Source organism: Gobio gobio, assembly GCF_949357685.1.
Source record: "Gobio gobio genome assembly, chromosome: 8".
Taxonomy (NCBI): domain Eukaryota; kingdom Metazoa; phylum Chordata; class Actinopteri; order Cypriniformes; family Gobionidae; genus Gobio; species Gobio gobio.
Window position 1 is genome coordinate 15,875,957 of NC_137114.1, and position 20,155 is coordinate 15,896,111.

At 39.1% G+C, this 20,155-nt stretch overlaps 1 protein-coding gene across 3 annotated transcripts; it reads left to right on the forward strand.

The window, feature by feature from the left end:
- Positions 1-5,303: 5,303 nt before the first annotated feature.
- On the forward strand, positions 5,304-11,565 carry gpr171 (G protein-coupled receptor 171). Of its 3 annotated transcripts, XM_079823225.1 has the most exons (3): positions 5,317-5,407; positions 9,780-9,831; positions 10,052-11,564. In XM_079823225.1, exon 3 carries the CDS (start codon positions 10,075-10,077, stop codon positions 11,083-11,085), a length of 1,011 nt encoding a protein of 336 aa, XP_079679351.1. In that variant the 5' UTR covers positions 5,317-5,407; positions 9,780-9,831; positions 10,052-10,074; the 3' UTR covers positions 11,086-11,564. The 3 variants fall into 3 exon arrangements, with proteins under 3 accessions (XP_079679350.1, XP_079679351.1, XP_079679352.1); XM_079823224.1 differs by having other exon boundaries at positions 5,304-5,407; positions 9,780-11,559; XM_079823226.1 differs by lacking the exon at positions 9,780-9,831 and having other exon boundaries at positions 10,052-11,565.
- Positions 11,566-20,155: the final 8,590 nt, after the last annotated feature.

Here is a 20,155-nt window from a genome sequence, read left to right on the forward strand (position 1 = left end):
GTCCCGTTTTCACTTGCAAAATAGAGCTATTTAACAACACACATTACAGAACATTGAGTCTAAACAATATTTTAGGTGGAATATAACTTTATAAAAAAAATTTAAGTAAAAAAATACCATGCATGTTATGACGACTAACACTGACAGCTAACTCTGTTTGGGTTGCCAGTGAGTATGAAACTAGAATCTATTCTTGCTTCTGTTAGTGAGAAACCAATAGGCCTTATGTGGTAGAATGTTTTCCCTTCACACACACATAGTGGTAAAATGAATAGTATGCAGATTTGTACTGTTTATTTTTATATCAGTAAGAAGAAAAACATGTTTATACTACAGTATAATGATCAAGAATTGTGTTTTCTCTTAACTATAACTAAATATAACTATCTCTGTGTTTTAGAGGTTAACTCTGAATAGTTTAAATGTTTGAAAATGACTAACAGTTGAAAACATTTGTTAGAAATTTTGAAAAGTAATCCAAAAATAATCAAATGTAATCATTTACAGTACTTTAATAAAGTAATTGAAATAGTTACACTACTTATTACATTTTAAATAGGGTAACGTAATCTGTAACCTATTATATTTCCAAGTAACCTGCCTATTACACTGTTACCACATTGGATGGATGATTGAGCTGCATGCGACCGTCACAGTGCATTATGGGTTTTCTCAAGCCGTTGAGTGAACATCGGTTGTACACTCGTTATTGTGGAACATCATGGTATTGAATGAGTGCACTTGATCACATCCACTATGGTTTTGGACACAACTACAAATGGCTGTCCCTTCAAATAGTGTATTTAAGGATAAAGGGGGTGATATCGGACACAGCCTTGCAGTATCTACTAATGAGCGGATGATGTAAAGGTGTATTTGATTATGAGACATGCAAAACTTGTTGGTAAGTTTGCTGAAATATGCTGCCTTCGGAGGAGGCATCCCATGGTAGAAAAGAGTATATAGACGACAAGAGGCGAAACTCTGCTTTTTTGGTAACAGCCACTACGTGACGCTTCGGTAGCACTGCCGCCATTTTGGGGTGAAAATGCTAACTGGACAACAGCGCAGATACACAGAAACAGACAGAATGACAACGAAAGAGAAGTCAAACTGGAATAAAAAAACGCAATGTTCAGCAATCTAAAAAATCTATCAGACAAATCTTGCCTTTCGTTTTCCCAAAGAACCTGACAGGTAATTATTTACAAAAAGTGTATAAATCTCACAGCCAAATTATAAGCGCAATAGAACATTTCTCAGATTAAGTCATCAGTAAATGTTATGACACCTACAGTAAATGTTGTATTGTCTTATGTTTAATGTTATCAGTTGTGGAATCCAACCATTAAGTAAACATTTGAGGTGGTTTTAGCCTACTTTGAGTATTTCCAACTTTACACATTACAACACTCTAAAAAAAATGTGCTATACACTCACCTAAAGGATTATTAGGAACACCTGTTCAATTTCTCATTAATGCAATTATCTAATCAACCAATCACATGGCAGAATGGGAAAGAAAGGTGATTTAAGCAATTTTGAGCGTGGCATGCTTGTTGATGCCAGACGGGCCGGTCTGAGTATTTCACAATCTGCTCAGTTACTGGGATTTTCACAAAGAATGGTGAGAAAAGGGAAAAACATCCAGTATGCGGCAGTCCTGTGGGCGAAAATGCCTTGTTAATGCTAGAGGTCAGAGGAGAATGTGCCGACTGATTCAAGCTGATAGATCAACTTTGACTGAAATAACCACTCGTTACAACTGAGGTCTGCAGCAAAGCATTTGTGAAGCCACAACACGCACAACCTTGAGGCAGATGGGCTACAACAGCAGAAGACCCCACCGGGGTACCACTCATCTCCACTACAAATAGGAAAAAGAGGCTACAATTTGCACAAGCTCACCAAAATTGGACAGTTGAAGACTGGAAAAATGTTGCCTGGTCTGATGAGTCTCGATTTCTGTTGAGACATTCAGATGGTAGAGTCAGAATTTGGCGTAAACAGAATGAGAACATGGATCCATCATGCCTTGTTACCACTGTGCAGGCTAGTGGTGGTGGTGTAATGGTGTGGAGGATGTTTTCTTGGCACACTTTAGGCCCCTTAGTGCCAATTGGGCATCGTTTAAATGCCACGGCCTACCTGAGCATTGTTTCTGACCATGTCCATCCCTTTATGACCACCATGTCCCCATCCTCTGATGGATACTTCCAGTAGGATAATGCACCATGTCACAAAGCTCGAATCATTTCAAATTGGTTTCTTGAACATGACAATGAGTTCACTGTACTAAAATGGCCCCCACAGTCACCAGATCTCAACCCAATAGAGCCTCTTTGGGATGTGGTGGAACGGGAGCTTCGTGCCCTGGATGTGCATCCAACAAATCTCCATCAACTGCAAGATGCTATCCTATCAATATGGGCCAACATTTCTAAAGAATGCTTTCAGCACCTTGTTGAATCAATGCCACGTAGAATTAAGGCAGTTCTGAAGGCGAAAGGGGGTCAAACACAGTATTAGTAAGGTGTTCCTAATAATCCTTTAGGTGAGTCTATATGTGGCAGGTTTAGGAATCACCTCCTTTCCAGCTGCATGCAATTATTCCGCTCATTGATTGTCCTATCACTGTGCAGTGGACAGGTATAAATTTGGCCGTCAGGTTGTATGGCGTCATGAGTCAAGCCCCCTTGCTCTGCGTCATTTCTAGTCGCCGGTCAGGTATGTTTGGTGATTTTGGCTAACTGTTAGTAGTGCGCTTTCATATTAGTATTATCTTTGTTTAGAGCTGTAGCTTGGGACACCTTGCGGCTGGTGCTTGGTTGATGTGGTTCCTTGTGCAGTTCAATACATGCGGTTTCCTGACGCTACAGACTTGTCTCCCGTTGTGCTGTATTACCATTGAAGTGAGCTCACGGATGCATGCATACGGTATGTGGTTTTAAAGTTTGTTAGTGTTTATTTATAAAAGAGTGTGTTTTATGTTATTGTTAATTGTATTATAGATTGCGCTGCTGCGTATCAGCGGTTCCTTGTTCCCCCCTGTGCACGTATTTGACGTGGATTGATAGAACGAGCCCGCAGCTGTCTGGTTCACCTGTGCACTTAATGGTAACATGTGCTAGACATCTGATTCTACCGATTTGTAGCGGTATGTGCTGAAAGTGACAATAAGCTGGCACTTGGGTTGGGCTGTCTGATCTGTTTTAATATTTTAAATTCACAGGTAGACTTGCGCCTATGGGCCATTAAATCTTGTGCTGTCGGGGCTTCGTGGGAATTATCATCCAGGGGCGCTGTTGCTTTGCCTGTCATTTTATACATTTGTTGTGTTTTTCTTTGGTTTTGTTTTCTTCTGTTGTTGTATGTTGGTTGTAAAATATTTGTTCTTATTTCTTTTGTTTAATGTTCTTGGTTAATTTATTTTGTTGGTATAACTTTCTTATAATTCTTTATTGTATATTAAGTTATTTTGTGTATGATGTGTTGTATTTATGGGTGAAAGGCATGGTTAAAAGTGCCTTCACATCCCGTGCATTGACATGCTAGATGCAGTGTGTTCGTGAATCTACCAGTGATTTTGTGAATATCCTCAAGTGTAACACACCATCTCTTTGTTACAGGAGCTGGGTGTCGAAGGTGGCGGATTGTGGTGGTGGTGTTGCTTCACAAGTGCTGTGCTGTGTGTAGTGGTGTGTGTGAGTGAGTGTTTCCACACAGGTGTAACTAAATTGTGCTGTGCTGTGGAGGCCTATTAGTGCCCTTACTCCCCGCCTGTTGCGCCTGGGCTCCTGTACTTATTCCTATAGAGGTGTCTGAGAATGCAGGTCACCCCATATTACATTTTATTGAGTTTATTCATTTTTGTTTTCTATTGTTGCTTTAGATATTAATTTTATCTTTAATAAAATTTTCATTTTTTACCCACGTCTTCTGCCCATTTCTTGCACACGAACCTGTGTTGCCCAAGGGCAAGTCCTTATCTCTGGCAAAGTGCTATGATTGTGTATGATTGTGTATGATTACAAGCTAAGTACCACTTTTAGTGCCATTTTTTTTTAGAGTGTTTTACTCCACTAGGTCTGAAATTTGTACATTTTTAATGCCCTGGATCACACTACAAGAATGATGATCTTATAGAAGATCTGTCTGTGTCTGTTCTCATAATTGCCACTTTTGGACACAGTGGCTGTGTTTTATTTGTTTATACATACAGTCGTCTTGCTTTAAGGACATTAATATAAGAAAATACTGCAAAAACAGCTTATTGTCAAGCTGTTACATTCCTGTTATATATTAATAATTGTCCAACATTCCCAATTTTTCTAAAGCATATCTTTAATTTAATTTCATATGTTAGTATTAATTCAGTGTTTATAATGCTAATACTTGAACTCCAAAAGAATTTCAACCCATGGTTTCTAGAGAGCAAAGGTTTAAAAAAAAAAAATTTTTTAACAAAGCATCTGATATTGCCATCGTGACAGCAAGAAGCTAATGGACTGCAGAGTTTCACCCCAAAATGGCGGAAGTGTAGGGTTGCTGCTGGGCGCTGGTGTTGCAATGGAACGTTCTATTGGTTTTCACTTCTTGTCAATAGAAGTGCTTTGATGGAGGCATCAAGGCATGTCCAAATCCAGTGCTAGCTTCACTTCCTGTCTCCTGATATACCTTAAATGATCAATTAAATTATTGAATAATAAGTAATGATTGGTGTGTGTGGGTGAGGGTAGATGCGTAATGTGTTGGGTATTGTCTAATGTGTAAGCTGTAGTGTAGAATTGTGTATGTATTATAACTGTATTATAATTGTGATTGTTGTGAGTTGACCTGCTTTCTCGATTGAAAAAATTATCCTAAGAGAGATAATAAAGGATAAACCAACTAACTAACTAACTACCTTGACTTTAACTGATTTTTATGGGTTAGATCAAGACCATTGGCGAGGACAGTCAAAAGGATAGACATTTTCATATAAAAAGAATGGTTACTACCAGAAACGTGGTTGGGAACCCATGCTCTTTTTTTTTTTTTTTTTTTGGTTGCCACATTATGTGTGAACCAGCCCAGTGCAACTTCAATGTTTAACACGTAAAACACATCAAACCAGGAACTGACAGCACAGAGAGTGCATGCAAACGAGAGCGAACAGTCTTTTCAGACTAGTGGTTTGTGGTTGTCTACAGACAGCGAATCTGGAAAGATCAGGTTTCCGCTACGTCACTGCACTACATGCTTTCCTCCATTGGCTGATAAAATTAAAACCAAACCCTAAGAAAAGAGGAAACTGGATTTGCAGTGTAGAAACTCAGTATCTCAGTGGGTTGTTCAACAAGACAAATGTCAAGCAGAATCGCATTATTCCGCCGTCTGAACTGATGTTCTTGGAGAGTATGATGAGGTAAGCTCTCAAATTCTAATTCTGATACGAAGCGCTGTGTGTCTGTCTCTTCTCGCATGAGATTTTATGCATCTGATTAATTAAATGTTTCCAAAAATATTGTAAATAATATGTACTCAAAGTAAAGAGTCAAATATTTACACCCTGGAGAGACAATTCAAGCAAATAATAAATCATGTTAAATATTTAATAATAGACATAATTCCAAGTTCCACCTGTAGCTTTTTGGCTATAAATGTAGATAAGTTCCCTTTTTTTAAGCACATTAACTGACCACAAGCTGACTCACTTCCTTAAAGAGCAATATATGTATGCAGACCATTCAGGGTTTTTCTCTCTTATCACCATTTGCAGAATATGCAAAAGTCCTGGTTTATCAAAACGCTATAAAATTGTCTGCCCATCATAATCCTGTATCAATTCGTAGTTTCAAATGATGAGTGTTGAGAAAAAGACATATCATTTTATTCGTTCTTGGTCTGTTTGGAATCCACTGGTCCACAAGATCCAAACAAGATTGTATTGCAGTTGTGGATTCATTTAAGAAAGATCGAGATTTATGTTTTTAAGTTGTATTTTTCGCTAGATGTTTTACTTTTATTTAACTTACTTTATATGTTTTAAATATGGTTTTTTTTTTTACAAAAATGCGCCACTTCGCTTCAGAAGGCCTTTATTAACCCCCCATTGTCATGAGACCGTGTTGCATATACACCTAGGATGACTTGAGAGTGAGCAAATCGTGGGCTAATTTTCATTTTTGGGTAAACAAACCCTTTTATGGGACCTTCTTATAAGACCCCTCAATAACTGCATTTATGAACATTGAGGACAAGATTTTAACTTTAAACTTACTGGTAACACTTTACAATAAGGTCCAATTAGTTCATGTTAGTTAATGCAATGACTATGAACAATGAGCAATACATTTCTTACAGTATTTATTAATCTTTGTTAACGTTGTACAACTGTTCACTAGTTCATGTTAGCCCAGGTTCATTAAATAATTGGTCTGTACAGACAAATCTCGAAATGAACACTGACTAATATTAATAAATGCTTTAAAATTATTGTTGTTATTAGTTCTAAGTCAGGGGTGTCCAAAGTCGGTCATGCACTGTAAAAAAAAAAAAAATCAGGTCTCCAATTGAAAATTTTGTAGTGACTGATCACATCTAAATTTTTTAGTTGACCAAATTGAATTTCTGTGGATTAAATTGCATCAATTCACAGAAATTCAGTTTGGCCAACTGAAAAATTTAGATGTGATTGGTCACTAGAACATTTTCAATTGGAGACCTGATTTTTTTTTACAGTGTGGAGGGCCACTATCCTACAGAGTTTAAAGGTCCCATGGCATGAAATTTTCATTTTATGAGGTATTTCAACATTAATATGAGTTCCCCTAGCCTGAATATTGTCCCCAAGGGGATAGAAATGGTAATCGGTGTAAAACCGAGTTCTGGCTGTCTTTCTCTGCCTTTGAGAAAATGACAGCCCAGACGAGCCAATCCTGAAGTCTCCTGGTTTGACGTCCAAGCAGGAACGGTTTCCTCCCTTTCCTCCACCCAGAGAATCTGGCACGCCCATGCAAACGCTCGAGAGATCATTGCTTGTGAACGAGTGAATGCTGGCAGTTTCTCAGTGTTTGGATGTACAAATGAAAACAGAAGTCTTTTTTCAGTTCCTTCTGATCTGTGATCAGTGATTTCTTATGTGTAGCTAATTATTTATTATTCGTGCACACAATGCGGCTTCTCTCTCTCCCGACAGAACGGTGTTTTCGTGTTTTCTATCTTGTGAGTCAGTGTTTTTGTACGTCCTCGTCGCGTCTATCTGTTCTTAAATGTGCATACAGTCGGGAGTTTCTGCTCAACATCGGCAGAGCCACATCTTTAGAGATAAACCTCACACACACCGAAGCTCGGCCTTCAACATCCCCGACCCCCAGTACTGCATCTGGCCCACAGCGGAGGCACCAAACGCGGCGCGAGATTAAGCAGAAGGGGGGTAAGCGTGAGGGTATCCGGCTAGGCTAGCCAGCTTTCCCCACAATAAACTGGATTACATTCGATTACTGCTGTTGTGTCTTTGTTTGCGCTGTGTAAGTTACTCAATGCGCGTCACTGACGCTTTTGATATGATTGGAACATATCTAGAAATAATGCTTTAATCAAACTTACTAACTCGTTCATCTCGCTGTAATGGTACATTGCATGTGTTACAAAGTTGGTAATAATGATGAAGACGGACTCGGCGTGACTGGGACTCGTGTTTATTCAGAACTCTCAGATACAAACACAATAAACTCGAAAGAATCATTCTTTTGAATTGGTTCTTTTTAGTGAACCGAACCAGTTCACCAAATCGGACTGAATCGTTCTAAACCGTTCGCGTCTCGAGTCAGCGCTGATCCATAATTTACTAAAGTTACTAACTTTCTGACATGAGTGACAGCCCCTCCGACTAGAAATAAACTAATAACCTGAAGTATATTCTAGTAACTACAACAGTTCACCCTGAACTGAGACATGCTGAGAGAACTGATGAGAAGTGAACTCAGGTACATCCGTCTCTCTGGCAGCAGCTCGTGCGTCGTAGACCTCGTTAAACCACGCCCCCTCCGCTCATTTCAAATGCAAAGATGTCAGCCAATCACAACAGTGGGCGTTTTTACTGAAGTCTCACAGCAGACACGCCTCTTGAAACAGGGCAGTCAGCCACAGGGCAAACAGCAGTATAGACAAAATGCCTTTTATTTCTAAATTATGACATTTTATGATGTAAAAATCATACTAACAATATAAGTACACCTCAGGAAACACTATAAAATAATAGAAAAATGCCATGCCATGGGACCTTAAACTCCAACATGCCTCAACACACCTGCTGGAAGTTTCTAGTATGCCTAGTAGGACCTTGATTAGCTGATTCAGGTGTGTTTATTTGGGGTTGGAGTTAAACACTGCAGGACAGTGGCCCTCCAGGAGCAGGATTGGACACCCCTGTTCTAAGAGAATCTAATGTACTAGTTAACTAACGTTACAGGGTAGGTATTATGCAAAATTCACTTTTACATGGTGTTAATTAAGATAAATGTGTGTCGGCAGTGTGTATACACAACCCACCCACTCCTTTTATTAATCCCCGTAAATCATAAGCAGTGTCTCAGAACAAGCCATTGGCAGATTCTTGCAGTGTGACATGACATATGATTAGGCCCCGTGAGTGAGTGCTTTTCTGTTTTTCTTTCGTTGTTTGGTTCATATTAACAGCATATAGTAGTAGGTAATACTATGCTGCTTTCACTTTAATACACAGATCTAATACACACATGCGGTTTCTTTACTTGCTGTTTATGTGAACTTTTTGTGTTTTTGACATAACCTTTAAGATGCGAAAGAGAACTTTAATACTTTTTTTTTAATACTCACGGGACGCGCCGTCTGACAGACAGCTTTCTGTGCACCTGCTTCGAATGTGTGCACTCAGAAAATCATATAGCAGAAGTTTAGACTGACATGGCTTTAAAACGTGTGCAGAGAATAAACTTTCATGATGATGAAACGCTACAGTGTCACAGTGAGCATGAACGCGATAGAGATGATAATCAAAACCAAACCGATGTTTTAGCTCCGCCCTCTTCTGGAAAGCGGGGTGGGGAGCAGCAGCTCATTTGTATTTAAAGAGACATGCATGAAAACAGCATGTTTTTCCTTGCACTAAAAATGGGCATTTAGACCATGGTATAATAAATGATCTGTGAGGTATTTTGAGCTGAAACAGACACATTTTGTGGACACCTGAGACATCTTGTAAAAAGAGCCCTTATCTCTTATCTCTCGTTACCAACTTATCAACAGAACACACTGCCTTTAATATTAGAAGACAACTGCTGTCGAACTAAACATTAATTAAGAACTGTAATTATATGAGTGCTGGACTTTTTTTTTTTTACATATTTTGTATTTCTTGTTTTGTGTGTCTTTTGGATTTATTTAATTTTGTTGCTATTACTTTGCGCTGCCATTTTGGCCAGGACTCCCTGGTAGAAGAGATGTATATCTCAATGGGATTATTTCCTGGTAAAATAAAGGATAAAAAAAAAAATGAATAAAAATGAATAGTGCTGTGATCCAGAGAAAATATCAAGAAATAAGTATTCTTATCTCAATGTGATAAAATGGATTATTTGATTGCAGTTGCCTTGATACAAGTTCTTATCACGCAAACTAGAAGTTTATACAGCATCTAGACCAGCTTAAGCATGTTCATATATTCATATAAACAGTTCATATATAATTATGAAACATCATTAGAACAAGAACCAGGGGTAAAAATACTTAAATTTTTTCTTTTTGTCTTTTTCCAGGATTTCGACATGACATTTACCATGTGATGCTGATAGGTGACATCATATCTTTGTGCGTGCAAAACAGGAAAATGCTTTTGCATGCTTAAACAGGGGATTTACCACTTCCGCCTCCATTACCTTTTACTTTCTTGTGAAGTGAAAGACAGATTTGTTTTCACATGTAGGCTACTTGTTATTCTAGTTGGCCTGACAAGAGTTAACAACTAGACACGTGAAGAAAAAAAGAACTGAAAAGTATTTATTCGATAGCTTTGATTTCATTTACTTAGGTTTACGCAGTCCAGATCCAAAAATGGGGAGTCCAAATACCAGCATCTGCGTGGTCAACGACAACATGGTGCCCTTTGCCACCATCTACATCCTCATCTTCCTGATTGGAGTGGCTACCAGCATGGTGGCACTGTGGGCTTTCATAACCAGCCGAAGTGCTAAAAAGTGCATTAATGTTTACTTCATCAACCTTCTGACGTCTGACTTCCTCCTCATGCTGGCGTTACCCGTCAAGATTGCCAAAGATCTGGGCAATGATTCTAAGAGTTTGACCATCTTTCACTGCCAAGTGAGTGCGCCGCTCATCTACATCAACATGTACGCATCCATCATCTTTCTAGCTTTTGTTAGCATTCAGCGCTACCTCCAGATCACTCGCAGCTCTAAGCTGCTGCGACTGCAGGAAGTGGGCTTTGCGGTTCTGATGTCTTCGGTGGTATGGTTCCTCGTACTCTTCATCAATGTGCCCAACATGGCTATCCCTATCAAAGAAAACATCGAAGACAAAGTTGGGCTAACATGTTCTGATTTAAAAGATGATTTTGGCAAGCACTGGCACACATTGTCTGTATTCCTGGGCATGGCTATCTTCTTCAACGCTTCAATAGCGGTGCTGTTGTCCAACGGCCTGGTCTTGAAGCAGTTTTGGGGTCGGCGTGAATCCGACCCTGAGGAACAGGCTAGTGCCCGACATGCCTTCATAAACATTACATTGGTGACCTTGGCTTACGTGATGTGCTTCGTGCCGTACCACGCTGTGCGTATGCCGTACACTTTCACGCAGATAGAGGTCATCACCGAATGCACACTGAGGAAGAATCTCTTCCTGGCCAAAGAATCTACTCTACTTCTCGCCATCCTACACCTGTGCTTTGATCCTGTGCTGTACTTTGTAATCTGCCGGGCATTCAGGCATCAGATCACGAAGGCCTTCTCAACCAAGCGTGCCGTTCCAAACGCAGATCCGGATCCGGATCCAGATCCAGATCCAGAGAAAAAAAATTGGAGGAGAGTCACGGACCAAGTACAGTGAGGAATCCTTCATTGAATGTGAATAGGGAGAAGAAGGTTTCTTGATGAACTGCAGATTGGTAATGTAGGAAAAGCAAGGAAACTGAACAAAGCAGAAGACTGTCTGTGGGGGGGGGGTCTGTTTAGGAGGTGGGGGCACAAAAATGGCACTAAATATCAGTTTAAGTAAATATGTATATATTTAAACATAAGCCTTGTAATTGGACTAATGCAGAAGATGGACTGTACAATAATGTTCATACAATGACAGTTGTGCTGTGTGTGTGTGTGTTCATGTTTTTCTATCACGGTGGGAAAGGGGGACTTTAACCGGAATGGACACAGACTCATGGGGACTCTATAAATTGTATTCCACATCCAAAATTCCTAATAAAAATCTATAAATTAAGTATCTTTCTCAAATTGTAAGCGTTGATTTAAAAAAAAAATTTAAACTTATTTCACTCTTAAGATTTTGAATAAAGCAATGTTATCACTGTTAAAAATGTCTGTCTTGTCTCTCTCTCACTCATCTCTTATTTGATAAATGACCTTTATGGTTGCGTTCTCAGTTACATCATTATTCCCAGAAATAAGTGAAAGAGGGGGCCATTGATTCTGTTCTGTGAGTCATGTCTCTGATGATATGACTGTATCAGACAACTCTAGGCTGAGTTAGAAGGTTATGTCAAAACATGGGCATGGAAAGAATGTTTTTGTATGTTGTGTGTGTGTGTGTGTGTGTGTGTGTGTGTATGTGTGTGTGTGTGTGTGTGTGTGTGTGTATATATATATATATATATATATATATATATATATCCTCCTGGTTTTCAAAAGTTTTTTGAATTTAGTATTTTTTTATGCCATTACATTGTTTAGAGCATAAGAAACAAATGGAAAAAAAACATTTTTGAAAAATGATATTTTATTCATATGTTATGATATGTCCTCTGTAGTTGACTCCAGGACTGAGTTGTTAAAAAAATTAAATGACATGAAATTGCATGTATAGGCAAAAACAATGGGATTTATTTTTAACTCATCAATCAATTTTTAGGTTTCAGGGTTTTTTTTTAAACAAACTTTATTTAAAGATGATTCTGAACTATGTTATGAAAGATATAATGAAATGCATTCATATACCATTTTACTTTATGAAATATGTGGGTAAAATGACAATACTTGGATTTTCCCATTCAATACAATGTATCTATTCACTGCATCTAATTTGCATATTAATGTGTTCTTGGTGCAACATGTAATGAAAAAAGAAGTGTAATAATGGGAGGAAAAATTGGCAACATTTTCAAAATAATATCTAATATTTCATAGGAATATTGATATGTAATTTCTTTCCCTGTTCACTTGTTATGTCTCCAAAATGCCTGATAAACATGATTTAAATCCTGGTGTCCACTATAGTGGTCATTTATGAAATCAATGCCCTGTTCTGTAACAGAAAGTCATATTTTGATTAGAAACCCCATAACATTTTCCTGAGATGTTGATTTATGACAAACAATTTGAAAATTAATCAGATTTAAATTATAATTAAAAAATATGATCATATTTCCATAAGAGTGCTCAACATTAATGTCAGCCATTTTTAAAGACCAAGAAGAAGAAGTTGTTGTCCTGGTGAAACCTCCAAACATTTGGTATCCCTGCAAAGCCCCGAATGTGCTCTTTACTGGACATCCAGACTGTGACATGTGACATGTATGATGTCAGAGAAATTCACTAAAATATAATGTCCACTACAGTGGACAAAAGTCTATTCTTGGGTCCTATACATTATATATGTGTGTGTTATATATTCTACAGTTTAGGCACAGTCACCTTTAGTCGTTAAACTGGAGTGAGGAACAGCTAACAAGACCTGTTTGGAGGATCTCAGATTCTGGAGTTATAAAGTTGCAACTCTTTTATATAAATAGAAGCTTCGCCTTGCAGTGCTCTAAACATGATCACAAGGATTTAAATGGAATTCTAAATCTGACTGGGAGCCCATGTAAGGAAATAAAAATTTGTGTTACATGTGATCTCTTGGAAGTCTAGCGGCAGCATTTTGAACCATTTGTAATCTTTTCAAGGATTAATTACTAAGACAAACAATAAGAGAATTACAAAAATGAAGTTTGGCCTCAGTTTTACAACTGTTTCACAATAAAAACAGGAGCGAACCAGAAAGTTAACACGTTGATCAAGACTCGAGGCCAGTTAACATTACGAAGGGTAGGTTTAACAGAGAGAGATAACATGCCAGGACTTTCCATCACCTTAGGGAACACTCCAGCAGGAGCATAGTCAGAGCCAGCTATGAGATCACGAGGTCCGGACCTCTATATTTTTCCGAGGTATATATAATAAATGTTGTAAAAAAAATAATTTACTAATATAGTATTACCTCTAATTTAGAGCAGGAAGGATATTGCACAGCAGATCTAGATCTTCTCACCTGAGCCTCTGTGGTCTGTCACCGCTCGTCAGTGTCAAAACATTTGAGATGACCAATGTAATCAAAGTAGGCAGGCTTTATGTTCACAGAAGCATGCAGCTGAGCGCGAATTCTAGCGCGACGCTTCAGTAAATGGTCATAAAGTGTGAGATAAGTAGCTAAACTAAACATTTCATATTTGACAGCTGTTTTAGGATAGCTATAGGTTTTCATCATATTAGGCTTAACATTAATAATGAATGTGTTCGTATTGTGAATGAATTGAATAAACTTAGTTACCTAGCTTTCAGCCTTCAGTAAATTCACTTATCTAAGAAAATTATTCATGAAACATTGATATCAGTAGACCCTGAAAATCAGTCAAAGCTCAGCTTTAGGAAGGGAAGAGAGAGGGCAAGATAAGGAGACAAGGAAAAAAATGAGGGGAGAGCATTTATTAACAAATAATCTACTGCCCACTGACATAGTTTTAAAGCTATTGTTATCCAATTTTTTGGCCTACAAATGTCTTAAAATACACATATGTTGGTCAGAGAAATCAAAACCCTAGCACACATTTGGGATCTCAGTGATTGTAAAACCCTGCCTATGGCCCAGAGTGTAACATATAGATCCACTGGAGGCAAATGTTCAGAACCCATGTGCAGCATTTATTTATCCAAACATAAATCCTAACAACTCAAAACTTGGCAAAACAACAAACAAAACTTGGCTTGACAATAAACTTGGCTTGATTAAATATAACAGACTTGAGAACACTCACCACCAACAGGTTACAACGTTAATAACAGACAAAGACACATGGCAAACATGAGGGCTTAAATACACACACAGACTAATGACAAGACAAGTGACACCTGTGAACAGTGATGAGACAATGAACCAATGACAGGACAAGACACAAGATCACATGAGGGCATGGGATTCACATGACACTGAAACATGACAAAACCAGGAAGTGCATGACAAGACTGTGAACAAGACACTAAAACAAAGCAAGAACATGATAAACTAAAACATGAACCAAGAACAATGAACATGAACCAACACCAAGACACCATGTGACAGATCCCCCCCTCTATGGGCGGCCCCTGACGCCCAAACAACACCAACACATCAATAACCTAACAAAGAGTCTTAACAAAAAGTCTTGGGGGGCGGTCTTGGGGGAGGGATGGGGGGCCAGGCCCGTGCAGGGGCACCGGACCCAGACATGACACGGCCGGGCCTGGGAGCGTGGGCGGACCTGGACCCTGTGGCGTGGGCGGACCTGGACCCTGTGGCGTGGGCGGACCTGGACCCTGTGGCGTGGGCGGACCTGGACCCTGTGGCGTGGGCGGACCTGGACCCTGTGGCGTGGGCGGACCTGGACCCTGTGGCGTGGGCGGACCTGGACCCTCAGGCGTGGGAGGCCATGGCGGCAACGGCAGTTCATCAGGCCATGGCGGTAATGGCGGTTCAGGGGCCCACAGAGGCGTGGCCTTCATGGCCTCCATGTACCCCCTGCCCCCCCCCAAAATTTTCTTGGGTGGGACAGCGGGGCCGCGGGCTGGAGTCTGGACGGGGCCGTGGGCTGGAGCCTGGACGGGGCCGTGGGCTGGAGCCTGGACGGGGCCGTGGGCTGGAGCCTGGACGGGGCCGTGGGCTGGAGCCTGGACGGGGCCGTGGGCTGGAGCCTGGACGGGGCCGTGGGCTGGAGCCTGGACGGGGCCGTGGGCTGGAGCCTGGACGGGGCCGTGGGCTGGAGCCTGGACGGGGCCGTGGGCTGGAGCCTGGACGGGGCCGTGGGCTGGAGCCTGGACGGGGACGTGGGCTGGAGCCTGGACGGGGACGTGGGCTGGAGCCTGGACGGGGACGTGGGCTGGAGCCTGGACGGGGACGTGGGCTGGAGCCTGGACGGGGACGTGGGCTGGAGCCTGGACGTGGGCTGGAGCCTGGACGTGGGCTGGAGCCTGGACGTGGGCTGGAGCCTGGACGTGGGCTGGAGCCTGGACGTGGGCTGGAGCCTGGACGTGGGCTGGAGCCTGGACGTGGGCTGGAGCATGGACGTGGGCTGGAGCATGGACGTGGGCTGGAGCATGGACGTGGGCTGGAGCATGGACGTGGGCTGGAGCATGGACGTGGGCTGGAGCATGGACGTGGGCTGGAGCATGGACGTGGGCTGGGCTCACTGGGGTGGAGAGTACTGTGGGAACGTGGAGCTCCTCATCCACCGTTCCCACAGTAAAAGATGAGCCACTCAACTGAAGTGCATAGTCAATATATCCAGCTAGAGTTCCTGGAGAATTGCTCTCTGGCATCAAATACCTTAAAAGGTCATTAAGTCCATTTAAGAAAATACCCTTGAGGGCAACATCATTAAAGTTCACCTGGTAGCAAAGTCCACAAAACTCCTCCACATAGTTCTCTATGGCTTGGTTTCCCTGGCGTAGACGAAGCAAGGATACAACTGCTGGGTCCATTTTGTAGGTCTGTTATTCTGTAACATATAGATCCACTGGAGGCAAATGTTCAGAACCCATGTGCAGCATTTATTTATCCAAACATAAATCCTAACATAACTCAAAACTTGGCAAAACAACAAACAAAACTTGGCTTGACAATAAACTTGGCTTGATTAAATATAACAGACTTGAGAACACTCACCACCAACAGGTTACAACGTTAATAACAGACAAAGACACATGGCAAACATGAGGGCTTAAATACACACACAGACTAATGACAAGACAAGTGACACCTGTGAACAGTGATGAGACAATGAACCAATGACAGGACAAGACACAAGATCACATGAGGGCATGGGATTCACATGACACTGAAACATGACAAAACCAGGAAGTGCATGACAAGACTGTGAACAAGACACTAAAACAAAGCAAGAACATGATAAACTAAAACATGAACCAAGAACAATGAACATGAACCAACACCAAGACACCATGTGACACAGAGGGAGCCGAAATAAGTACTTTTTTCAGTATTTAATTGCAAGTAATTGTTTGCCATCCAATCTTTTATAGAGTTTATACAATTTAAAATAATAGACAATTTTGTAATTTCATGGGGCATAAAATAAATATTGAATATAATCTGCATAGCAATGATAGCAACACACTTAAATGTACGTATCAATTGACCTAAAGGCAGCAAATTATAATGCAAAAAGCAAAGGGGCCAAAACAGAACCCTGGTGAACACCGTAGGACAGAGATGCTGTTGGTGAGGCATAAGTCTGAACTGTAACTGAAAAAAGACCTGATCAACGTGATAACCACTTCAATGCTGTTCCAAAGATACCAACACACTGTCCGAGCCTCTCAACTAGTATGCAGTGATCAACAGTATCAAAAGCAGTCGTAAGATCTAAAAGAACCAAAGTTTCAGAAGTATGTAGACGGAAATTTATCAAACCCATTATAATCATCTAAAACAGCTGTAAGTTGACACTTTTCCCCAGGGCATTCGCTATAAAAGGTAACTTAGAAATAAGTCTATAATTTTGGGCCAAGGATGGATCAAGATTTGTTTTCTTGTGAAATGGTTGAACAACAGCTTGTTTAAAATAAATTGGAACCAGACCAGATGTTAGTGAATTATTCATTATAGAAAGCACACAATGACAAATCGTGTCAATATCCTTTTAAACAAAGCAGTGGGTACCACCACATCCTGTATCATTAACGTAATTTCCGTCACGCAGTTAGATGATGTTAGAAGTCTGGAGTTTATCACAATCACAAGCACCTGTAACCCTGGTAGGAGGAAATATCCATTCTAACTCTTTAACTCGATTCTGCTTCTCTGTTTGTGATCAGGACATTAAAAAAACGTTAAACTCTGGGAAAGTTTTCAGTGATCCAGAAATCGAAATCATTCAAACAGTCCAAAACAGTGCTAATGCAAAGAAGGCCAGGCTGATTACATCAGACATATCAGAGAGAATAGAGACTCACATCGCATTTTTGGGGAATCATTCATTCCAGTGTGCTTTGCTTTAAAACACGAGCTCTGTCGTATTCTGCCATTGTTTCTGAAGAGAGCAAATTTGGTGACGTACCGGAGTCGTACAGTAAGCTCGATCACTGATCTCACACTGCATTCATGTACAGACACACAGTACATTCACGTTATTTCCACACACCCAGGAAGGATAATGTTTGATTAGTCATGTGTATGTGATTAGTAATAGTAGGTTTATTCGGTCAAAGCAGTTGATTCAGGAGTTGTTCTCCATGTGGTTCTGTTCGATATCGCAGCTTGACGTCTAAAATGAAAGCAATCTGTCGTTGTTGCTCTGTACACTATACACTGTAAATTCTGTAAAGGTTTTTTATGTAATGTTTTTTTCATGGGTGCTTTGTTATATAAATGTATTATATAATAGAATTATATGGACTCCTTATATTTGGTTATTTGGTGTCATTTTGGAGTCTCCAATGATCCTTGAAGCTTGCAGAAAATACAGTTTTGAGAGAATCACCCTTCAATCTCATTGTTTACTTTGGATATAGCAAATTATGACAAAATGAATGTGTTTGATGGGATAAACGTATAATATACATAGGCATCTATTTTTTCATGTTAAAATTAGGGCTGTCAAAAGATTAATCGCGATTAATCGCATCCAAAATAAAAGTTTGTGTTTACATAATATATGAGTGTACTCTGTTGATTATTATTTATATATAAATACACACACATTCATGTATATATTTAAGAAATATTTGCATGTATATACTGTATATACATTTATATAATCTATAATATATATAAATATAAATGTTTTATATATAAAAATTATATTTTTTTCTTAAATATATACATGCTTGTGTGTGTATTTATATATAAATAATAATTAACAGAGTACACACATATATATTATGTAAACACAAACTTTTATTTTGGATGCAATTACTCGCAATTAATCTTTTGACAGCCCTAGTTAAAATACATTGTCATCTGTTAAAACACACACGCATGTAAATTTTCTTGTGCAACCGAGTCGGTGTTGCTTTTTTTATATATATATATATATATATATATATATATATATATATATATATATATATATATATATATATATATATATATATATATATATATATATATATATATATATATATACAGGGCCGTTTGAAGAAATTTGGGGGCCCCAAGTAAAATGGACATGGAGACAGTGCAAATACTGTTGTTGCATATACTGTCCATAAAATTTGAAAACATTTGCAAAAAACACCACTGTATCATTAAAAAAAAATTGTAAACCTTTAACCATTTTTAAAACATCTATAAACATTACATAGATAGACGGACCAGATATTCCTAACACTTTGGGAATACTTACTAGTTGGTTTGTAAACTGTCTATAAACATTATCTAGATGGTTATTATAAAGTTGCAACAGATGACTATAATACCTTGATAAATAGTTAATAAACAGTACCAGTAAAACATGTGGGTTGTCCTGATACTGTACTTCAAAATGTAACAGTGTAAAAATTGCCACAGAATAAAGTAATTGTTCAAGATCCATTGGTAACTTATAAAAAATAATGTCATATTTGCAAACTGTCACTACCGTATATATCCCGACACTAGCACACTAAGATAAGCTATGAAAAAAATAATGTTCCTCTGCCTCTTTCTGGTTAAATAATATTTATAATAATTGTTAATATAGCATGCTATATTAACTATTCCAGGTTATTTATGCATAGCATAAATAATAGTTAGTATAGCATGCTATGCCACTTTCATCAAAACCTATTACAAAGCTATAGCAATCTCATGTAATTTCGTCTGTTCGAAAAAAAAGTTGCACTAATTGTTCGTTACAAGCAGCATTTGCTGTCAGGCAGGTAACGATAGCTAACATAAACATATTTTTGCTAGCCTACCTGCTGCAAACTTACACCATTTTTGTACAAGACAAGTAGAGCTATTTTATCCAGTGTAATTTATCACATAGCCTACCACTATCTTGTTTTTTTCTTATCCTCCTCTTCCTTATCCAATTGCTTGGTTTGCCTGCCTTGTCGCGACGGGCCTGTATATATATATATAAATTTGTGTGTGTGTGTATTATTATATTTCGTATAGCGTACACATTTATTATATAAACACAAACTTTTATTTTATGTTAGATGTGATTAATCATGATTCGTCTATTTGACAGCACTAATATATATTAACAAACATTAATGAATTAGCTAACAAGATTTTTAACGATTTTTGAAGCATTAGGCCTATATTTGTTTGATTGTTCATTGTTTGTTCTTTCAGATGCATTAGTCTAACTAACGTTAACAAATGCAACTTTTGATTTCATTAGTAAATGTTGAAACAAATCGACTAAGCTTAATAAATGCTGTTGAACTATTGTTTATTTCTAGTTCATTGAACTAATGTTGTTATATAATGCAAATGACACCTCATTGTAATGTGTTGCCCATTATCCATAAATCCTCCATCATTCATATCACACACGATAAACTCCATATTTAAAGTTCAACTGTAGCAGTGAAATTGCTTTATTAATTGGCACTAGAGATGTTGATCTAGTAACCAATCCAGTGTAAGGTCACATCATGCCCGATCACTGGCGCGAGACGCGGTCGCTTGGTGACGGAGT

What these genes read in the sequence shown, in the direction of transcription:
- gpr171 (XM_079823224.1), top strand. Translation starts at nt 10,075, where the DNA reads ATGGGGAGTCCAAATACCAGCATCTGCGTGGTCAACGACAACATGGTG.